Below are 19600 nucleotides of genomic sequence, written 5' to 3' on the forward strand. Positions count from 1 at the left end.
AAAGTTATTAGGGGGGGACAGACAGACAGACCGACAGACAGACCGACAGACAGACAGACCGACAGACAGACCGACAGACAGACCGACAGACAGACAGACTGACAGACATTTTTCCCCATCTCAATACCCTACTTTCCAATTTTTAATTTTTCAATATTTATTTAATTATTTTATTTATTTTTGACTTTTTTTTGTTTCTCACGATATTTTTAAGATGCATTAAGCCTTCTTTCATGCTTTTTTCTTCTTTTTCTGACTTTTACTGGGAAAGTAGGCTAAAAACTGCCAAACAAAAAAAAGAATAAATGAACAGATTTTGTAACCTACCCAACTCGTCTCCTGTGGAGAAGGTGGCTGCCCCCGATCTGGTGTCATAGTGGCTGTTGGCGAAGGATAGGAAGCTCCTCTGTAGGCGGCGGTGGCGCACCACAAACACTCCCAAGGTGGCAACCAGCACCAGGAACACCACACTCACCCCCACAACCACCCCCGCCAGGCTGGTCTGGGACATCACCACTCTGTCGGAAGAGCCTGGAAGAGATGCATTTCAGATGATGGTGGATATGAAAACTTATGTAGAGTCAGTTGGTAACAAACAGTATTACAGTAGAATACCTTTATAACGTCAGCTTATACAGTAGGGTGGGCCGAAATAAGCCGAAAAAATTTTTTTTTCGAAATCAATTTTTGCAGAGCGCGCAAAAGTTGCGTGGTGAGCTAGTTAGCACTCACAAAAAATTTCTTGGATATTAAAAAATATCTAGCCGGCGCTATTTGACACTAAAAAACCGAAAAAAATGAAGTTTTGTCGAAATTTTTTTAAAAAACTAAATTCCAAATATTTTGCTGGAATGCACCGAAAATGCTATATAATGAGCCATTTCGAGCCCATAAAATGTTTCATTGATTTTAATGAGCATTTAACCGCTCCTTTCCGACATCAAAAATTGGATAAAAATGCAAAAATATTGTATTTCTTTAAAACCCATTGTGAAAATTATTTCTTAAATTGAAATCATAGACTAATTAATTAAATAGCACTATTAATCATAGTAATTATTATCACGCAATAATATCATACATTTTCTAGAATTACATATAAAAATAATAAAATTTTGAAAAAGAAATCTTCAAATTTGATTTATAATACCTCATGCATAATGAATATTATTTTTTGGAATAATATTGTCCCTTGTTATCGAATGATGGAAGTTCTTTCCTAGCTTGAAGTTTGGCACGAATGTATCCATCTTATGCAGTTTCACCACGAACTTATATTGCAGCTTCGGTTATTAGTTTCACACAACGTTTCACAGCTTCCGTGTGACAGGGAAATTTCTCGAAAGTGAACTCTGTAGGCTGTTCTTTGCACATTTCTTTCAATTGTTGGTCTTTTAGATGCATTGTAAGAGGTGGCTCTGTTGCAACACAGTTTGCCCAATGAACTAAATCAACATAACCAACGGTTTCAAAATTGAGTTTAGGACGCTTAAAAAATCGTACACCATCTGAGCTCTTCGTCTTCATATTTCTAGAGTTCAGAATGCACCTAACAGCTGATTCCCGAATGTATTTTCTTGAGTCAAACAACATTGTCAACAGTAGCTGTTCAGGATGAGCGAAATATGCATTATTTGTTACCTTATCCACTTTTCCAATAGCCATTTTTCTTACTGTCCTTTGATCAATAAGAAATTGTTTTTCTCTATCAGGGACTTTTGCTTTTTTTCTGCAATTACACGAATATAAATCTGCGAATTTGCAGGCACAAACGTCAAACAAAGTCGTAGCCTCTGCTTTAAATTTGCCTCGCTTTGATTGTAAAAGTTGCGTCTTTATATTCTTAGCATTTTTTGTTGCGCTATTATACAGAATAATGAGATAAAATCATGCCAATCACTCTTCTTATCGAAACAAGGGGAAGGGAAGCACGTCCCCAAATATCAATAACTTTTTTTGCAACTACAGTGGCCACACTTGCAGAAGATGGTTGCTTACTTCCTTCTCCCTTTTATTTGCATTTTAGTGATTTGATAACATCTGATAATGTCCTCATATGTTTGAAGAAATAAAGCATCGGGAGAAGACAAATCTCTACCAGGTTCAAATAGAAGACTACTTGTGCTTGCTCTCGTTACTTTCTTTTTCGCGCGTTTCTACATAACAGTCGTGTTGTATACCAAAACAAAGATAATAATACAATGACATTCGAAATGTCCAAGACTTCAGAGGATTCACATTTTTTTTAATACTCAAGGGCTCTATTTGTCAAACATATATAAAATAGTTATAAAATAATCTTAGGAATAATAGAAGCAGTTGAGCGCCGTTTATTATCCTGGAGAAACAATTGGAACCCAAGATTGAAAAATTAGCATCTTATGTAACTATTTTTTATTTGAGTGTGTGCATTTTTTAAAATTGGCGTACAAATGTCGCAAAAAATTGATTGAATTTTCACTGTTTTTTTCTAAATAACGTATTGCGTAACATTTCAGTATTTACTTATTTTGAAACTAGTTTTATTTATTTATTTATTTATTTATTTATTTATTTTTATTTTTTGTTTTTTTCATTTTTTCCCATGTGTCAGTCTTAAAGGAGCGTAGCTAAATATACAACGAAATGCATAAGTCTTTGAGGATTTCAACTAATTCACTGACAGATACTTCTAATGTTTGCTGAAACTAACTTCAAACTTTTATTTTTAACCCCCCTCCCCCCCCTCCATTTTCTTTTTTTTTTTTTTTTTGGAAAAAGTGCATTTTTGCCCTTTTTTTCAGTTTTTCAAGGTCAAATAGCGCCGGCTAAATATTAAACAAATTTAGCGAAATTTTTTATGGGTAATAACGGGCCCATATAGCAACTTTTCCGCACTATCCAAAAACAGATTTCTAAAAAAAGTTTTTTCGGCCCACCCTATTATACAGTCGACGCTCATTATAACGACCACACATCATAAAGACCGTCCCATTATAACGACCAGTGGTACAAGTCCCAACGTTGTTCCTATAAACTCTATGTTAATTTGCTTTCGTTATAACGACCGTTCTGTATCGTCTAATCCGATACAGCGACCGAATCAGCAGTTTCTTGTGTTCTTTCCAATAAAACAAATTTGTAGCATAAAATGACATTGATTATTGTTTACGGATATCTGCCTGAAGTTTTCAATGTCAAATCCAACTATAAGAGGGGGTGGGAGGGGAGATTACCATTCACCACAGCTAGCACAGAAAAAATAATGGGAAGAAAAATCGAGAAAATTCCAGATTCCTAAGAAAAGGGAGTTGACAGATGTATTGGTAGTTTGGTGTTTAAATCTAATATTTTTAAAGATTTGGGGTTCTCGAGGGACTTTTAAATGTTCTTTGGAAAGCAAGAGAAACACAATTTATCACCTATATCTGAAACAGAAAATAATGTTTTGCAAAAATCACGTCTGCTAAAAAGGCAGACCTCTGTTTCTGGTTTTATCTTCAGAAATTGTTGTGGTAGTAGTAGTAGTAGCAGATCTGAAAGTGTGTAACATTTTCCTCCCTATATTTTCTACTTTAAAACTTGTTTAATATTCTGTCATAATATTTTGCACACTACTTTTCTAAAAATTCCTATGATAAAAAACATTTGGGCATGCATGATGACGATGTACATTTTTTAAATTTATACCTCTTATAACGACCACTCGTTATAAAGACCTTTTTCTCTGGGACAGATATGGTCGTTATATCGAGCGTCGACTGTATAACGCAATTCTCTATAAACCGCACAACTTTTCAAAAGTAAATAAAGTAAATAAATTAAGTAAATATAATTTACCTAAACATAAAAATTGTTAGGTAAATTAAATTTTGAAAGTTTTTCACCTTTCTATCTTAATTCAAAGCTTTTAAATGAAAATTAGTATTCACAGTAAAAAGAAAATATCAGATGGCTCTTGAAAATGCAGCTGTCATGCAAACTATCAGGTTAGCCAGAAGTGCAGGATCAATCACTTTTTTTTAATTGTGAAACATATTTATTTGTGAATGACTAATTGTATAATAAGTGCTTCAATACTCACAATAGATAAAATTCATTCTGAAGTGCTAATATATGTATATATTCTAAATATTAGTTTCAAAATTTGTGAATGACCTATATAACGCAAAAGCTCTGGTCCAAAGGTGTGCATTATAAGTCTTCTACTGTACCACACTTGTAGTAAGTTTTGAAACTAATGCAGTAGTGAGTGAAGACGAGGCAACATAGAAGAAATTAGGAGAAATCTGCATGTTTTGAAACAATTGTACTGTCTGACCACGGATTGTATGGAAAGGCAAAAATTTACAGGCGAAAATGGACGAATCTGTTAGTTTTAAGGGATGTCATCTTTTACAGATGTGTGTTACCCTTTAAATTAAGCAGAGTCTCATTCAAATGAACGAAACATGCGCATCAAATTTTTACTTTTCCCCCTCATTCAGATGGACTCGTCTTAACTGATGTTTACCAATTCCATTCACTCCGTGGTTGGACAGTATAAGCCTCACCATTGCTTGAAAATGACACTGAAAAACGTTGCTTTTAAAGCTTAGTGATGTTACATTTTCCTCCCCACAGCATATCTACAAATGCAAAGTAACTGGCTTCAACTAATTTTTTGTTTTTACAATGTCATAAAAAATTCATGTGACCTGTGAGCACCTCTGAAGCATTATGGCACAAACCTCATATTTATACCAAAACTTGTTGCTTTTCTATGAATTTTCAAAACGTGCTGAGGAGTTTTCAGACACCCTGTATAATCAAAATAAAGTAATTCAGATGTTAACATAATCAGAGGTAACCCTATAGTGGATGCTCACCTTCACTGCTGAGATCATAGCCGGCAGAGAGAGGTCCCCTGTATCCATGACGATCAATGACGCACACTTTGACCTGCAGGTTCTCTTGGGATGCATGTGGAAGGACCAGGGGTGGCTGACTAGAATTAAACCACTTGACCTCAGAAGAACCACTGCTCAGTCTTACACTGTATACAAATCTACAATAAAAACAAATCTTAAAAATCTACTTATAAAAGCTGAATGATTTGATAAAACATCACTGTGCAGAAAATAGTTTAAGTGGTCTGCTAAATCACACCATGTTGACCACAAAGAATTCCTTGCGCTGTCTATTCTACAGTGTAGCACAGGGATCATTTGCTGCGGTCATTCCATATTAAATCAACAAATTGGCCTTGCCACACCATTTGTGATTTTGATGAAATTTGATAGGAAATAATGTACTAATATTCTGTATCCCCAAACTGTTATTTTTTGCTTGAAAAAATTTTATTCTTGAGATATAACTATTTTTTTTTGCTGTGCAGATGAGTAAAATTAGGAGTTTTTGATCCTTTTTCTAAAAGCTTTAGTAAATTTATTTAAATTAGTAGGAAGATCAAACATGGCTTATATATTGTAAAGGTGAAATAATGAACTTTCATTTCTGCATAAAAAGAAATGATTTAAATTAAGCGTGTGTAATACCCTGTACAGTGTGGGTCTAATAACTTAAGCTAGGACCTTCACATTATTTACTTTATTCTCAAGATTTCAGTTCAAATACTTTTGCAAAACTACTACGAAATTAACTCGACGCCAACTACCTTTCCCCATTACCACAAGAAGAGGTAAGGGGATGTCCACAAATGATTTCACACTTTGAGGAAGGAGGGGGTAATCAGAAGTGTGACACCACAGATTTTTAAATAAAAGTTAGCTTGTGAAAAACAGCATGACATGTGGCTTAGGAAGAAGAGGGGGTAAGGTGAAGCGAAGCACTTTGTGAGGGGTGTCAGATATGTTTTCTTTAAAAAATGACATTTATGGGCCCCTAAACATTGTCAAGCGCATGGCTCAAATTACCATAGCCATACTATAACTCTGTTTATTCCTGTACCTCAGAGCCAGACGAGCATAAGTCCAAAAATGGTGGTTTTCAGATTATTGCTGCATTGTATGTAAAATATCATTCCACATTGAGCCACAACAATGTAATTGCATTAAAAAAATCCTTTATAATTATTTACCAGTGTGCGAATCTCAATGTATGCACCACACAAATATTTTTACTCTCTCATGCAAAGTAGTGATTATGTGACTTATGCTAACCTAGGTTTGAGGTACAGATTCAAGGATGTGTTTTTCTTACTACCCACAATATCCAGATTACACCAGTTAGTCCCAGCTAATCTGGATAAAGGAGATTGTACTGTACTGCGGACTTACGTGTGCTCATTCCTATCCAGGGGCCAGTCCACCTCTTTCCAAGTCACATACAACCCTCCATCCTTCTGCCTGAGTGCTCTCACTTGCCGAATGGAGGGAAGGGGTGGAGCAGAGTATTCAACAGGTGGCGTCTGCACAGAGTCTTTTGCATCCGTTTGTACACGAATGGAATAGATGCCTCCCAGGTGCGAGACATGGCGGAAAGAGACCTTAAAGTCCTTGCGTGGCGCCAGGCCTACCCAGTGGCTTCTGTTCAGAACTAAATCTTCTATCAGAACCTGAAAAAAAGATATACAATGTCATTAAAATTATGGAAAAAGAGGTCTTAGCAACAAGTTACAGAAAAAAGTATGTTATACATAACATGGAGTTCCCAAATTAAATGACACATTTAAAATTAACAACTACAGATAAACAAACTTTGTCTTAAATAATCACAAGAAGTATATTTTTTCAAAATGTAATTACATACCCACACCCCAATATACATGACAAATGCTTTTTAGAAAGAAAGAGAATTTTTCAGTTGCTTACTGTGTTAATTGACAATTAAGATAATTAAGACTTTTTAACTGTCAAAATGTAATCAGAAAATAAATAAGAACAATAAAAAATCTAGTAGTTTCCAGTTCAATATTGAAATTAAATGGAAATAAATGAATGACTACTTAACACACAAAGAATTCAAAATGCTAAAAATAATCAAAGAAAACTTTAAATGTTCACAATGACTTGAGATATGCATTATGGACATTAAGGTGCATTAAAAACACTATACAGAGGTGTGAAATTTATTGGACTAAAAGAGCATTTGTTAATAAAGAGGTTTCATTTTTTGGGGTTGTGAGCGTTTTATAGCAGGAATTTTTCCCAAAATTCTAATCACTAAAAAATTCCTTTTTAAGGAATTTTATTGTTTTGATGAAAATTCAGGAAATATTTGCTTTATTAGGGAGCTCAAGAGAAGGTATAAAAATTACATAATTGTACATACCTTGTAACCGACTTCAGCAACCATGACAGGGCAGGAAGCCTCCCAGCTGATGCTCATGTAGCCCTCCCCATCTGGATTCACCTGAAGTTCTTGAGGGGGAGCAATCTTGCTGAAAGTGGTGGCAGCAGACACCACCACACTGGGGGGCCCCACAGAGAATGGATCCACCACACCCACCTGAAGGGGGTACACCATGCAAGCTCGGAGGTTGCGAAAGGTCATGCTGGTATCTTTGGTGGTGCCATTCAGCTCTGAAAGAGGAAACAGCAGAGTGTTACGTTCCCTTCAGGGATGGGTCAAGTTTTTTATTTTTAGGCCTACATTTTATGAAAAAAGATTTTTGTAAACTTTTTCTTTTTGTAAAAGAAAAAACCTTTTTTGGGAGCATTTTTCTTGTATAAATTTTTTGTGAAAAAAAAAATTTTGAAAAGAAAATAGAACCGACTTCAAAATTGCTCTAAAAAGTGAAAAATAATTTTATTCTTTAAACACCATCGATAATACTTTTAAACATAATTTTTGAAGTTGGCGCAAAAACGATTGATAAAATCATTCACAGCCATAACTCAACTACAAGTATAAATTTAACCAGGTCCAGTTTCTTCACTACCACATGCATTACGCATTGATGACAGCATAATTGAGTAACGATATAAATGTTTCGTTCCTAACTTTGGATGATTTTTTGATAAAAATATGAACGAAGCATGGTTACAATGGATTTCACTTTTTGTTTTTGCGCCAACTTCAAAAATTATGTTTAAAAGTATTATCGATGGTGTTTAAAGAATAAAATTATTTTTCACTTTTTAGAGCAATTTTGAAGTCGGTTCTATTTTTTTTTTCAAAATTTTTTTTATTTCATTCTTTTTAGTGTAAATGTAGATATTTCAGTAAAAGTAAGAAGTTACCTAGTAAGAAGTTCGGCTCTATATCACTGTATTGCTTTAGAAAAGCCTTTATTCAAAATTATCATTACAATTAATGTTACTGTTATATGGCACCAAACTTTTATAACAATGAGTTTCATATTGTCGCGTAGATGAAGATAGCGAAGACAATGTGAAAGCCAAATGAAGCGAATACTCGTTAATCTCAACTCGAGATCTTTATTCTGAACCACGAATGAACGTTACATCTCCTTATATACAACTTGAGAAAGTGCTGGAACTTTCCAGACTTGGAAAGATACAGAAATTAATAGAACATTCGAGAAAATACGGGAAACAGTAGAAACGAAATTTTAACAAAATTCACTTTGTCCTAGTCGGGATTTGAACTTGGGTCGCTCATGTGGGAGGCGAGAATTCTACCACTGAGCCACAGTTATCCACGGATAAAAAGTGCGAACTTCGCTTCAATATCATTTAATAGGGAAATTGCATAAAATTTACTGTTTTTTGCCCATAACTTTTTTTCTGAAGAACAAATATGGTCAAAGAAAGTAATGGGACCTAAGTTGAGCCTTCCACTATCCATTAAAAAAAGAATCATCAAAATCGGTTCACTAGGTGAGACGCTGTGAGTGGACAAACAAAAAAAAAACATACATACGGTATGAACTGATAACCGCCTCCTTTTTGAAGTCGGTTAAAAAATTTTGTCATTTCATATACAGCATGTTTTAGCTATAACAAATTTAATCCAAAATTTTGGCCAAAAGAACTCTACTGGGATTGACTTTGAAGCTGAAGGTTTTCCTAACTGATATTTTGCTTTCAAATGAACTGATTGAGCTTAAAAGTGATGAACGAAGTGGTTTAACAAATGAAATTTTGTGAAAGGTTAAAAAAAGAAATTTTGTGAATTGGCCACTTTTACGATATAGAATTTCGTGGAGCAGTCACAAAGCATACCCAGTTTGTGTCCAAACCGACCGCTGCTCTTTGGCCTGGGATCTAATCCCCTTCAAGAAATAAAATTCCCTGAATTTTCAAGGTTTTTCAGAAAAAAATTTCGTGAAATTTCGGACTTGATTTTTGAATTTGTGGCTTTCTATATAAATCTAAAATTTATAATTTCTTTTGAAGCATAACCAAAAACAAACTAATAAGTATTTTCATATCAGAAATTTAATACTCCCTCTTTAATGCTTCTTTCTCTTAATACAGAGAGGTTTTGGGTAAATACTTGCTTCATATGTAAATACATGCAATTTTTTCATTTTGGTTTTGACGCAGTGATTAAAGAACATAATAACCTACTTCTTGCAGCAATTTATCATGCAAAAGATAATGTTCTCCCAGGTCTGTTTTCACAATTTTTCAGGTTTTTGAAAAAAGTTATGATGCAAAGCAGCATATTCAAGATTCAGAGTAACAAATAGCCAATCTGAACTAAAATTTCATTTCAATACTTCATTCATAGTAAAATCAAGTGCAGTTATAAAATTATAATCAACAATAACCAATTTAACTAAACCAACAATGAACAGTAAAATCATCCAACTAACTAAAACGATCAAGAAACAATTTTTACAGTAGTGAGGCACTCATATGCGCTTCTTGCTCCATACACACAGCCATTGCACCCACAAGCTAAATCTATGCGAGGGCCCAAACAGGAAGAGTTACAACAAAACTGAAGGCAGTAAACCTCTAGCAGAAGCTGAGGTTAACTTTAAACTGACGGATAAATTTATTTAATATGCCAGTCTAAGCTCCTAGTAAGAGGCGTAACTTGCAGCTAATTAACCGATTAATGTTGTGCGGCTGTTAATGCAGTGTTGCAGCTAATTAACCAACATGTTCAAGGGCTATTTTGATTTGCAGTTACAGATGATTTAGAATAATTCTTAGAAACTTTATGCCAGATATTGCTTCCCAGCAACTTTCTATTCATTATTTTAACAAAAGGAAAAAATTTCCCACAATTCTTGAGCTTTCCCTTTAAAACTTACTACATGATCAGCAAGGACTAACTTCTCTACCACTAAGATGGACTTTAAATGTTACCATTTTTTCCCAATCTCCCTTCAAGCTTTTTTGTATTATGGTGAAATAAGGGATAGGAAGCAAAAATTTTCCCAAGTTGGTTCAGCAGTATCTTTATTACAAAGCACACAAGAGAAAATTTATACAAAAAGTATAGATATTTTTAGTTTTAAAGACTATTTCTTCAGTATATTAGTATATAGAACAATTTTTTTTTTTTTTACTGCTGTTATTTGCTTTCAATTACTTATGCGTATATTCTTCTTGCGGTTGTTCTATATTTAATTTCATTTGTTAAGCTTCATTTTTGATACTCAAATGGGTCATTTGAAGCTTTGAAATGGGTGACTTGATGACCCAGAGTCACAGGCTGCTGAGGCCTGAAGTAATGCAAGTAAAGCATGCCTTCAAAATCAGGTGACAAACAGAAAATTGTGTCAGACATGTGGGATGAATTGAACATTAAAACAAAGGCCTTACCGAAGCTGTTGAGTTCTGGGATATAGATGTAAATTCCATACGTCCAAGAAGAGGATCTCTTATCGCTTGGCGCATCCCAAGTAACAGTGATGGAATGTTCCTCTGCTTGGTACTTAACGTTGATAATGGTCGGCAAAATAGTGCCTGAAGTAAAAAAGAATGATACTTCAATTAACATTATGGACCTCATCTTTACTAATAATAAAGCAGAAAGTCTCTCTGTCCGGAGGATGTCTGTGACGCGCATAGCGCCTAAACCGTTCGGCCGATTTTCATGAAATTTGGCACAAAGTTAGTTTGTAGCATGGGGGTGTGCACCTCGAAGCGATGTTTCGAAAATTCGATGTGGTTCTTTTTCTATTCCAATTTTAAGAAAAAAAAACTATCATAAATTACGAAATTATCATATCGTGGAACCGTAACATGGGCACAAGCCAATTGGCGAGATACGAAATTATCATAACGTGGAACTGTAACGTCGGTACAAGCCAATTGGCGAGAAAATTCACCATACATTATTTGTAAATATACAAGCGAACCAAAAGACCTTTAATTTTTCTATTACGGGCGAAGCCGTGCGGGTGCCACTAGTATTTTATATAATTAACCAATCAGAGTTAGCTGGAAACGTGTGGTAAAATGAAAAAAACTTTGCAGTGCTGTGAGGTGTTTTTCCTCACCCAATTCACATTGCACCCTGTGGCAATTGGAAACAACTAAGCTTGTCATACTTTTGAACTTCTGGAGACATTGTGCACCAGATTCTTATGCATATTATGTTTTTCCGTATATTCAAGGAAAGTATCGTTGGAGCATGTTCAGTCTTGAAATCAATTTGTTAACTTCATTAACAAAGTTAAAATTAACTTTATAATTACTATATTATTATTTTTTTTGAAACAATTAAAAAGCTTGTCACACTCAGTAACAACAGAGCAAATATACTAAAAGCTAAAAAAAAATACAACTTTAAGCAGTACATTATGAAAGTTGAAGCTTTAAAATTAATGCTACATACACACACACAAAAAAAAAGCAAAAGAAACTTGTAGATAGGTATATTCGAGGTAATAAGTTACAACCCCAAATGATATGAGCATATGAAAAAAAAATCATCTGAATAAAATCAAATTGTTGAAGCAAGTTTTGCCGAGCGAGTCGGTTTCAATTGCCAAGACATTGTATGAACCAAGCATTTTAATGTTTTAGAAGACATTTAGAAGAGCAGGCTGTGAGGATAAAAATATGTCATTCATTTACTTGGGAAAGCTAATTTTTCAAGGCCAATAAACAAAAAACTCCATTCACATACCATTTGTTGTAGCTTCAGTTTTTTCATCTGGGCCGTGAAATTCCCCTTTGAAAGGAGTAACTTGGAAGATATATTTGGCTCCTGGCGCAAGGTTTCCAACTAAAAGAGAAAGAGAAATTGATTTTTTTACATGAAATTAAAAATGAGCTGAAGCATGCAAAAATGGAAAACAAATGAATGCATATCTTCCTTTAAGTTCTCCCCTAAAAGTTTAAAAGAAACAATTATAAAACTAATAGTGCATTAAATATTTCTCTCGAAGTTGTGAGCACTTTCATTAATTACACACTGAATCTTCTAAATGCACACCTTGCAAAGATTCTACATGCCAGTGGCTATGCAGTTTAGATTCTTCAGGTTATCTAGATGATTGCAGATTGCACAAATTCATTTTAAAGCACATTTGAAACATTCCTACAAACCAATACTTACACATTGGATTGATTTTAAAATTAGAAAACTTTTGCCTTGTTTTTTTTTCAAAAATTAAAGCTAAAGCAGTATAAATTTTATTTTTATGTTTTCTACATCCTTTAAATATCTTTAAAAAAATTCTGTATGACAATATTAATTGATTTCCTAAAATTTCAGTTCTATAGTTGGAGCAAACAAAACCCAGCAACATTAGCACTGTAAAGGCTACGCAGATTCTAATCACATCATTATGACAGTGCCATAGCATTATGATGCATAAAGTAATTATAATAAAAGTATCTCCTGACAACTAAGTGCAATTTCAACATGATAGTCAAATTATGCATCTCACTTAAGAGACTTCAATACAGAAATAATGAAATTAGTGTTCTGGCAAAATATTAGTCACAATATTTCATTAAGTAACACAAGATAGCAAAATATTATAAAATTTTAGAACATTAGTATTTTAAAATTAACATTCTGAAACAAATGCTAAACTAAATATGCACATTTTATTTTTAAAAAAAATTTCTTTACAATACAATGATAGTACAGTGAAGTCTTGCGATAACGAATACTAATATAGCAATACATCAGTTTCAAAGAAATACATTTTCAGACCCAATTTAATTTCCATTGCATTGCTTGAATTCTATTATAGCAGGGGGGGAAATTGCGGTACCTTCAAGTTTGTTGAAACAGGATTTCACTCCCAATACACAGCATTATAAAATATGATGACACTCTATTTTTAAAAGAAATATTTTGTATTTTTCTGTACAAAAATAGCAGAAACTGAAATGCAGTTCCCTACAAAATTGCAGCATAGTCCCTTATTATAGTTTCGATAAGTATTACTAAAAAATACCTGCCAAACATTAAATTTGTTTGTACTCTTATTTTCTCAAAAATAACATTTCTAGTATTAATAAAGTGATCGACTTTACATTTGACATAATTATTCGACATATTCACTAATGCTAATTTAATATGCTTGAAGCTTAAATATGTCTTGTTTCTTGTTGGTTTTGTCCGGTTCCTTCCACTGCCATGGAAGAAAACGATTTCTTCCAGAAGAAACTCAACCATGACTGATAGTAATTGCTAGGGGACAAACCACAGTACTTTTGTACTAAATTGTTGTGTGTAGGTAAGCAGCAGTATCTACAAAAATGAGTTGATGAGATATTTGAAGAAATATGTTTTATATTCCCTATAAAGACTAGTAAAATGTTGCAATTTAGTGTTGCTTTCTTTTTTCTTTAGTGGAAAAGAAATAAGCAAATTTGTATAAAATAAAGGAGAAGTAAAATAGATGACAAAAGAATGAAAAACACGTTGTAGATATTGCTGTTTACCTGCCCAGAGCAGTAAAGGATTTAACAAGCATAAATCCTGCACCATACAAGCATAAATATCGCACATCTTTCTGGCCTTTGGCATCAAATCTGGGACTGTCAGGTCCTGACCATTAGACTCCCCACAGCTCATAAAATTTATTAGAAAGTATGACTAACTACCCAATAATTTTAATTATTCACACGTTCCTAATTGCCCAAACAAAAAGCATTTCATTTCACATTTATATTGCTAACGCTTCCTACAACAGCAGTTCCAAGCTAAGCCAATGACTGCACATGAATAATTGAGCTGACATGAGCAAAACCCATACACACCTGTGAGATTCGTGTTCGTGGTGTTGACCTCTCTGAATGATCTGAGGCCCAAGTACTCTGGACGGTAAGTCACGGAATAGCCCGACCCCTGATGCTCAAAAGGATGGTCCCAGGCAATGCTGCACTTGGATTCGGTGCAGGATACTGTGCGAAGGTGCTGCACGGGATTGAGAACTGCTTCGTTGCCGAAGAGTATCGACACAGTCTCCGATTTTCGGCTCTCCAAGTTTCGGTTCAGGGATGTCATCTATGGTGGTGAAATGGAATACATGAGTATTAAGTAAGATGGCATTTTTACACATAAGATGCGGGACTAATTTTTAAGTTCATGTGATTTTCAATTTTCTGAACATAAAAAAAAAAGTTACTTTGATTTGTTTAGACAATTCAACAATCATTGATAAATGAAAAAAATAAAAAAGATTGCTCCAGCAAAACTTACAAAAATATTTGAGATTTATATTTTGAGGTTAAGGGGACACTGGACCTTGAAAACAAACTTTTTTGATTATTGATGGATTTGCATGAAATTTTAACCATATACTTTAAACACTAGTACAAGCTTAATTATAAAATTTCATTAAAAAATTTTAATTAGAAGACCCATTATTTAAAAAAATGTAAATAACCTTAACGATAATTAACAAAACTTTGAAAAGTCCCTTGCGTAATTATTTTGATTTCACAACACTGAAACTTATTTTAAGTCATTCTCTATACTATAATAAATAAAACAAAACTCACAAAATTGTCCGCATATTCAAATAAATTCAAAAAATAAAAATTTCGAAAATTTGACAAAAATTTCTTCTTTTTGAACGTCTAGTGTCCCCTTAAAAAGAATCTCTTTGTCAAGTTGAAAAACAGTGAGCTCAACTTCAGCCTACTTAGATTCAGAAGCTCACAACTTCACAAAGGGGTTTCTCATATCATAGACCCAAACTTTCAGTAACTTTGCAGCTTTTACTTTAACTAAGCTAATTTTCTCACTCACTGCTTTTATGTAATGCTGCGTTGCCAACTTCAAAGTGTGATTAAAATAAAAAAAACCTGAAGATTTTTTTGCTTCCAAAAGTACTATTTCCAACCTTTCCTACAAAAAGCAAAAATGTTGCTGGTTTTAAAAGCCCCAAAATACTAAAATTAATCATTCAATTCTTTTTTAAAAAAGGCCGTTAATTGATTACTTTTTCACATAAATTGAAAAAAAAAAATACTTCATAATTTTTTGATCTTTCAATGCAAAACAGGTCTAACAAAAGATACTTTTGATGTGCTTCAAAATTAGTAACACACTTCCAGATTACTTTTGCAGCAAAACTAAGACCTAAATGAAATAGTAAAAATTAATGCTAGTCATAATATCGTCACCTCAAAGCAACAGTAAGACACCTAACCCCAGAAATAACAGTAAGATATCCAACAAATTGCTTTAAGGCGACGATATTCTGCTTTAATAATTACAACCAGTGGTTGGAAGTAGCGCGCTACAAGTAGCGACGCTACTGTAGTAGCTACATTTTTTAGTAGTTTGTAGTGTAGCGCACTACTTTTTTAAAAAAGTAGAGTAGCGAGTAGTTCGCTACAAAAAAAAGTAGTTTGTAGCGATTTCTGGAAACTACTTTTGAATCAAGTTTTAAAAAAACGCATTTTCAAACGAATCTGACTGGTGCAAGTCTTACGCGAGTAAAAGTTGCACCAATCAGATTCGTAAGACTGAAAAATTCGAGCTGACCTCTAACATATAATTTTGACGTCATGTGTTGTATCTGTTTGACGCCATTACTTTGTTTGGCATAGAAACTTTCACATTTTCCCAATATTCGCCTTGAATAGAGCATGGCTTAAAAAGAAAGAAACGATTTTTTTCCCGTTTCCTGCAAACTTTGCCCGTTAAGCAAAAAGCTTTCGGTATTAATGCCATTTGCACATGCAGTCGAACTAATATTTAGTACCCAAGAAAGAAGGTGATATAAGCCCTGCGCTTCCGTTAAGAAAATTTTCGTGTAGCGGGTGAGGAATTCGTGTCAGCTGCAAAATTCGTTCCTCGAGTAAAACTCGCTGTATATAGACATTTCGCGTTAGTCGAATTGCGTTGTAGCCCTAGTCCACTGTTGTTAAAAATTGCACATTGAAGTAAAGTAATCATTTTTAGTTATGTTTCATGTTTCGGATAATTAATAGTACCGATTGGGATATTTTTCATTTTTCTTTATTTTGTCTTTTTTACTGATTGAGTGTTGATATATTAACATATTAAAAGTCAATTATTAAATGTTGTGAGTTTTTGAGGTTATTGGCAAAATAGAAAAATGCTGTCATTTCATTTTATCAGGGGCGTAAGAAAAGAGATGGTGTCCAGGTCTGGAACCCTAGTTTGAAGCTCAAAAGCAATCAATTCCTATGAAATAACTAATGTTATCCTATGAATCCCTAACTGTGAAATATGTTCCTTTAAAATTAACTCATATAATGAAAATTTAAGTTTTTCTCTTTTGTTGATGCACTTCATCATCTAAATCAATTTTATGTATATGTATGTCTAGTCTATGTAAAATTTAAATTAAATTACGATTGGTTTTATCTCAATTTCAAGCAGCCGAGTTGCTCTTCTTGAATGAAATACTATTTACTGTCAGGAAAGGATTAAAAATTTGAAGGTTGAACTCCTTCCACTTTTAAATCCTTTCTTGCAGGGAATATTCGTGCAATTGGTAAAAAATGTTTCGATTGACGAATCGTTTCAGTAAAGGAAGAAAGAATAAATAATTTATAGCAATATTCCATGTTCAAATGAGCCAATATATCAATCTGAAAATTTTGTTAATTTTTTCATTCAATCTCAAACGGTGTGTATGTGTATGTTATTTATTTATTTAATTTTTAAAAAGTAGCGAAGTAGCGGCTACATTTCAAAAGTAGTTTGTAGTTGCTACATTTTGAAAAAAGTAGTTGTAGTTGTAGTTAACTACATTTGTGCTAAAGTAGTTGTAGTTCGCTACAAAAAAATGTAGTTTTTCCAACCACTGATTCCAACTAGAGAAATGACACAACAGAGTTTTCCCATTATTTGCTTATTGAAATAAGGTCCTTTTAAGACAAATTCCATAATAAAATAAAGACTTTTTAAAAACTATGCTACCATATTTTATATAATGGCACAAACAGGAACATGCTCTTGTTAGATGCTGAAGTTATCCTTGGTTGAACATCAATTCAAAATTATTGAAAAGGGGCCAAATTCTAGGAATAACGTATACTAACAGTTTATCAATAAAGGCACTTAAAATAAAAACCATAAAAGTTTGGATATTTTTCTGCACATGTTTGTGACTCATAAACATACAAGAAACATAAAGAAAAAAATTCGTGATTTGTGTTATATTTTATTTTTCGTGAAAGGGGAAATAGAAATAATAAAAACTTTGACTAAGAGTTATCACTGCTTCTCCCTTGATTACAATTGTTAATTTACAAGATACACATTTTAACACTCAAAGAAATTGAAGTTGCTAATTGAAAACAAAAATTGGGGAGGGAGATAAGGTTTTACCCTCAATGTACATAAGAAAACACAATATCCGCCATATGATATTCCTGTTTACCAAAAAACTACATATAGTAATAAATATACTACTTTTGAGCTTTTCTCATTTTTTCCTTCTGAAATCAAAAAAGGAGAAAGAGCGGCTTTGCAAATTAGTATCTTTTGCTTTGTCCACTGTTTCGAAAATAAGAAAAATGATACACCAAAACAAAGGGCAAAAAATACTGCACCATTACAGTAGTGTGCGAAAAGTGTGCTTACCTAACTTCTACATGGGGGGAAAAAGGGGGTTAAAAAACAAATGAAAAAATACTATGCTTCAAAATATAAATTGCATGTAATCTAAAACATTTTAAATCACACTTAAAGAGCTAATTACAACCATTCTTTCACTAAAAATTTTCAAAGAAAAAAATAATGAATGATGGAAAGTAAAAAGTGGATAAATTAAATTAAATATTTACTGGACATGTTTAGACTAAAAAAAAAACTTGAAACTAAACAAACTACACATTTTTAGCCATTATGAAAAAAATTTAAGGTGTAAAATGGAGACTGGATTTTCATATTAAATCTTCATCGGACAAGTTAAATTTTCAGAAATAAAAGCATCTGCTTGTCATAAAAACAAGCAGATGCTTTAATCTTTATGTGAAATCGAGCATTCACTGAGCATTTATTAGTTTTCTTACCCAAAATGTGTAGTTGATGGAGGGCTGGAAATCAAAGCTGATGTCCATGGAAGTCACCAGCTGTCTCACTGTTTCAAACTTTGCAGGGTAAGGAGGAGAGAAATACACCTGGGTGGGGGAAAAAAGAGAGAGAGAGGGACCACTTAAATTAATTATACTGGAATTTAATTGACATTAATGACACTGGAAAACTTTTTTTTTTTTTTTTTTTGCACCTCACAATCAAGAAAATGATAAGCAGAAAGATAAAGTTAATCAATTGTTTGCTACCAATATTTTAAACTCTTTATAAGAAAAAAATAAGTCTTTTAAAAAGTCTTTTTCTATGATTCTAAGGCATTAAAAATGTGGATTGCTACTGATGGGATAAAGCTGCAAGAGTGGTAGGAAACATAATGATGATCCCAAAACATTACAAGATGATTTTACAAATTTACAACCAAAAATGAAAAATAACATTTCAATACAAGTTCTATTATAAAATACATTGCTCTATTTTTGTGTATTGTAACTTTTAAAATAAATTTCCAAAGTGTTCATTTTCCAAAATGATAATTTATCTTAACGTTTCACTTTAATCCACAATCCCCTATTTTACAAAAATATTTCAAGTAGCATATTTTGAACTGATAGAATCAATACATAAATACTAAGAGCAATAAGTAATTTAAAAAAAAAAATCAGTGAACAACTTAATGTTATTTAACCCTTTGAAGGGACAGTGCTTGTATCCTGAAAACAAAAAAATTTTCTCCCTTTTTTCAGAATTTTTTGAATTAAAATCCCTTGAGTTCTTTTCTTTTAACTTGAATAGAAGGCAGCACAACAAAAATGCCCTTTTCTATTAGCTTAAACTTTTCTTTAAGTCATCCTAATTTTTGAATTAAAAAAAAATGGGAGTTTTTTTAAAGCTTCTAAAATGTTTAATAAGCACTAAAACAGTCAAACTTTTTTTTTTTTTTTCATTTTCCCTGAAGTGTCCAATAGTATTTTTGCAAAAGATACAAATTCATTTTTGCATGCATCAACACTTATTTTTTCCTGCCCTAAGTGGGCAATGTGAATAAATGGGTATACCACCCCCAGTGAAAGAAATTCTTTAAAAAAGATTTTGAAGTTTAAAACCTACATCTAGATGAACGATTAAACCCGCTCATAGTGTTTTTCCACTATACAGTAAGCTCCCGACTATCTGCAGAATAAGGTGGCACCGTAACCGCGGATAAGTGAAAATCGCGGATGATCTGAGTAATAGGGAAAAAAATTGCTAGTGTATACAACAGCTAAAAATA

At 33.1% G+C, this 19600-nt stretch overlaps 1 protein-coding gene across 1 annotated transcript in view; it reads right to left on the reverse strand.

The window, feature by feature from the left end:
• Positions 1–19600, reverse strand: part of LOC129228724 (sortilin-related receptor-like) — a gene marked incomplete in the record, with an annotated part of 76945 nt that overhangs the window by 8297 nt on the left and 49048 nt on the right. Inside the window, 8 exon segments of the mRNA XM_054863409.1 lie at positions 328–531; positions 4848–5026; positions 6258–6535; positions 7252–7502; positions 10665–10808; positions 11977–12075; positions 14070–14316; positions 18309–18416. Of these exon segments, the coding sequence (XP_054719384.1) occupies positions 328–531; positions 4848–5026; positions 6258–6535; positions 7252–7502; positions 10665–10808; positions 11977–12075; positions 14070–14316; positions 18309–18416 (1510 nt within the window).

This window comes from Uloborus diversus, chromosome 8 (assembly GCF_026930045.1).
Source record: "Uloborus diversus isolate 005 chromosome 8, Udiv.v.3.1, whole genome shotgun sequence".
Taxonomy (NCBI): domain Eukaryota; kingdom Metazoa; phylum Arthropoda; class Arachnida; order Araneae; family Uloboridae; genus Uloborus; species Uloborus diversus.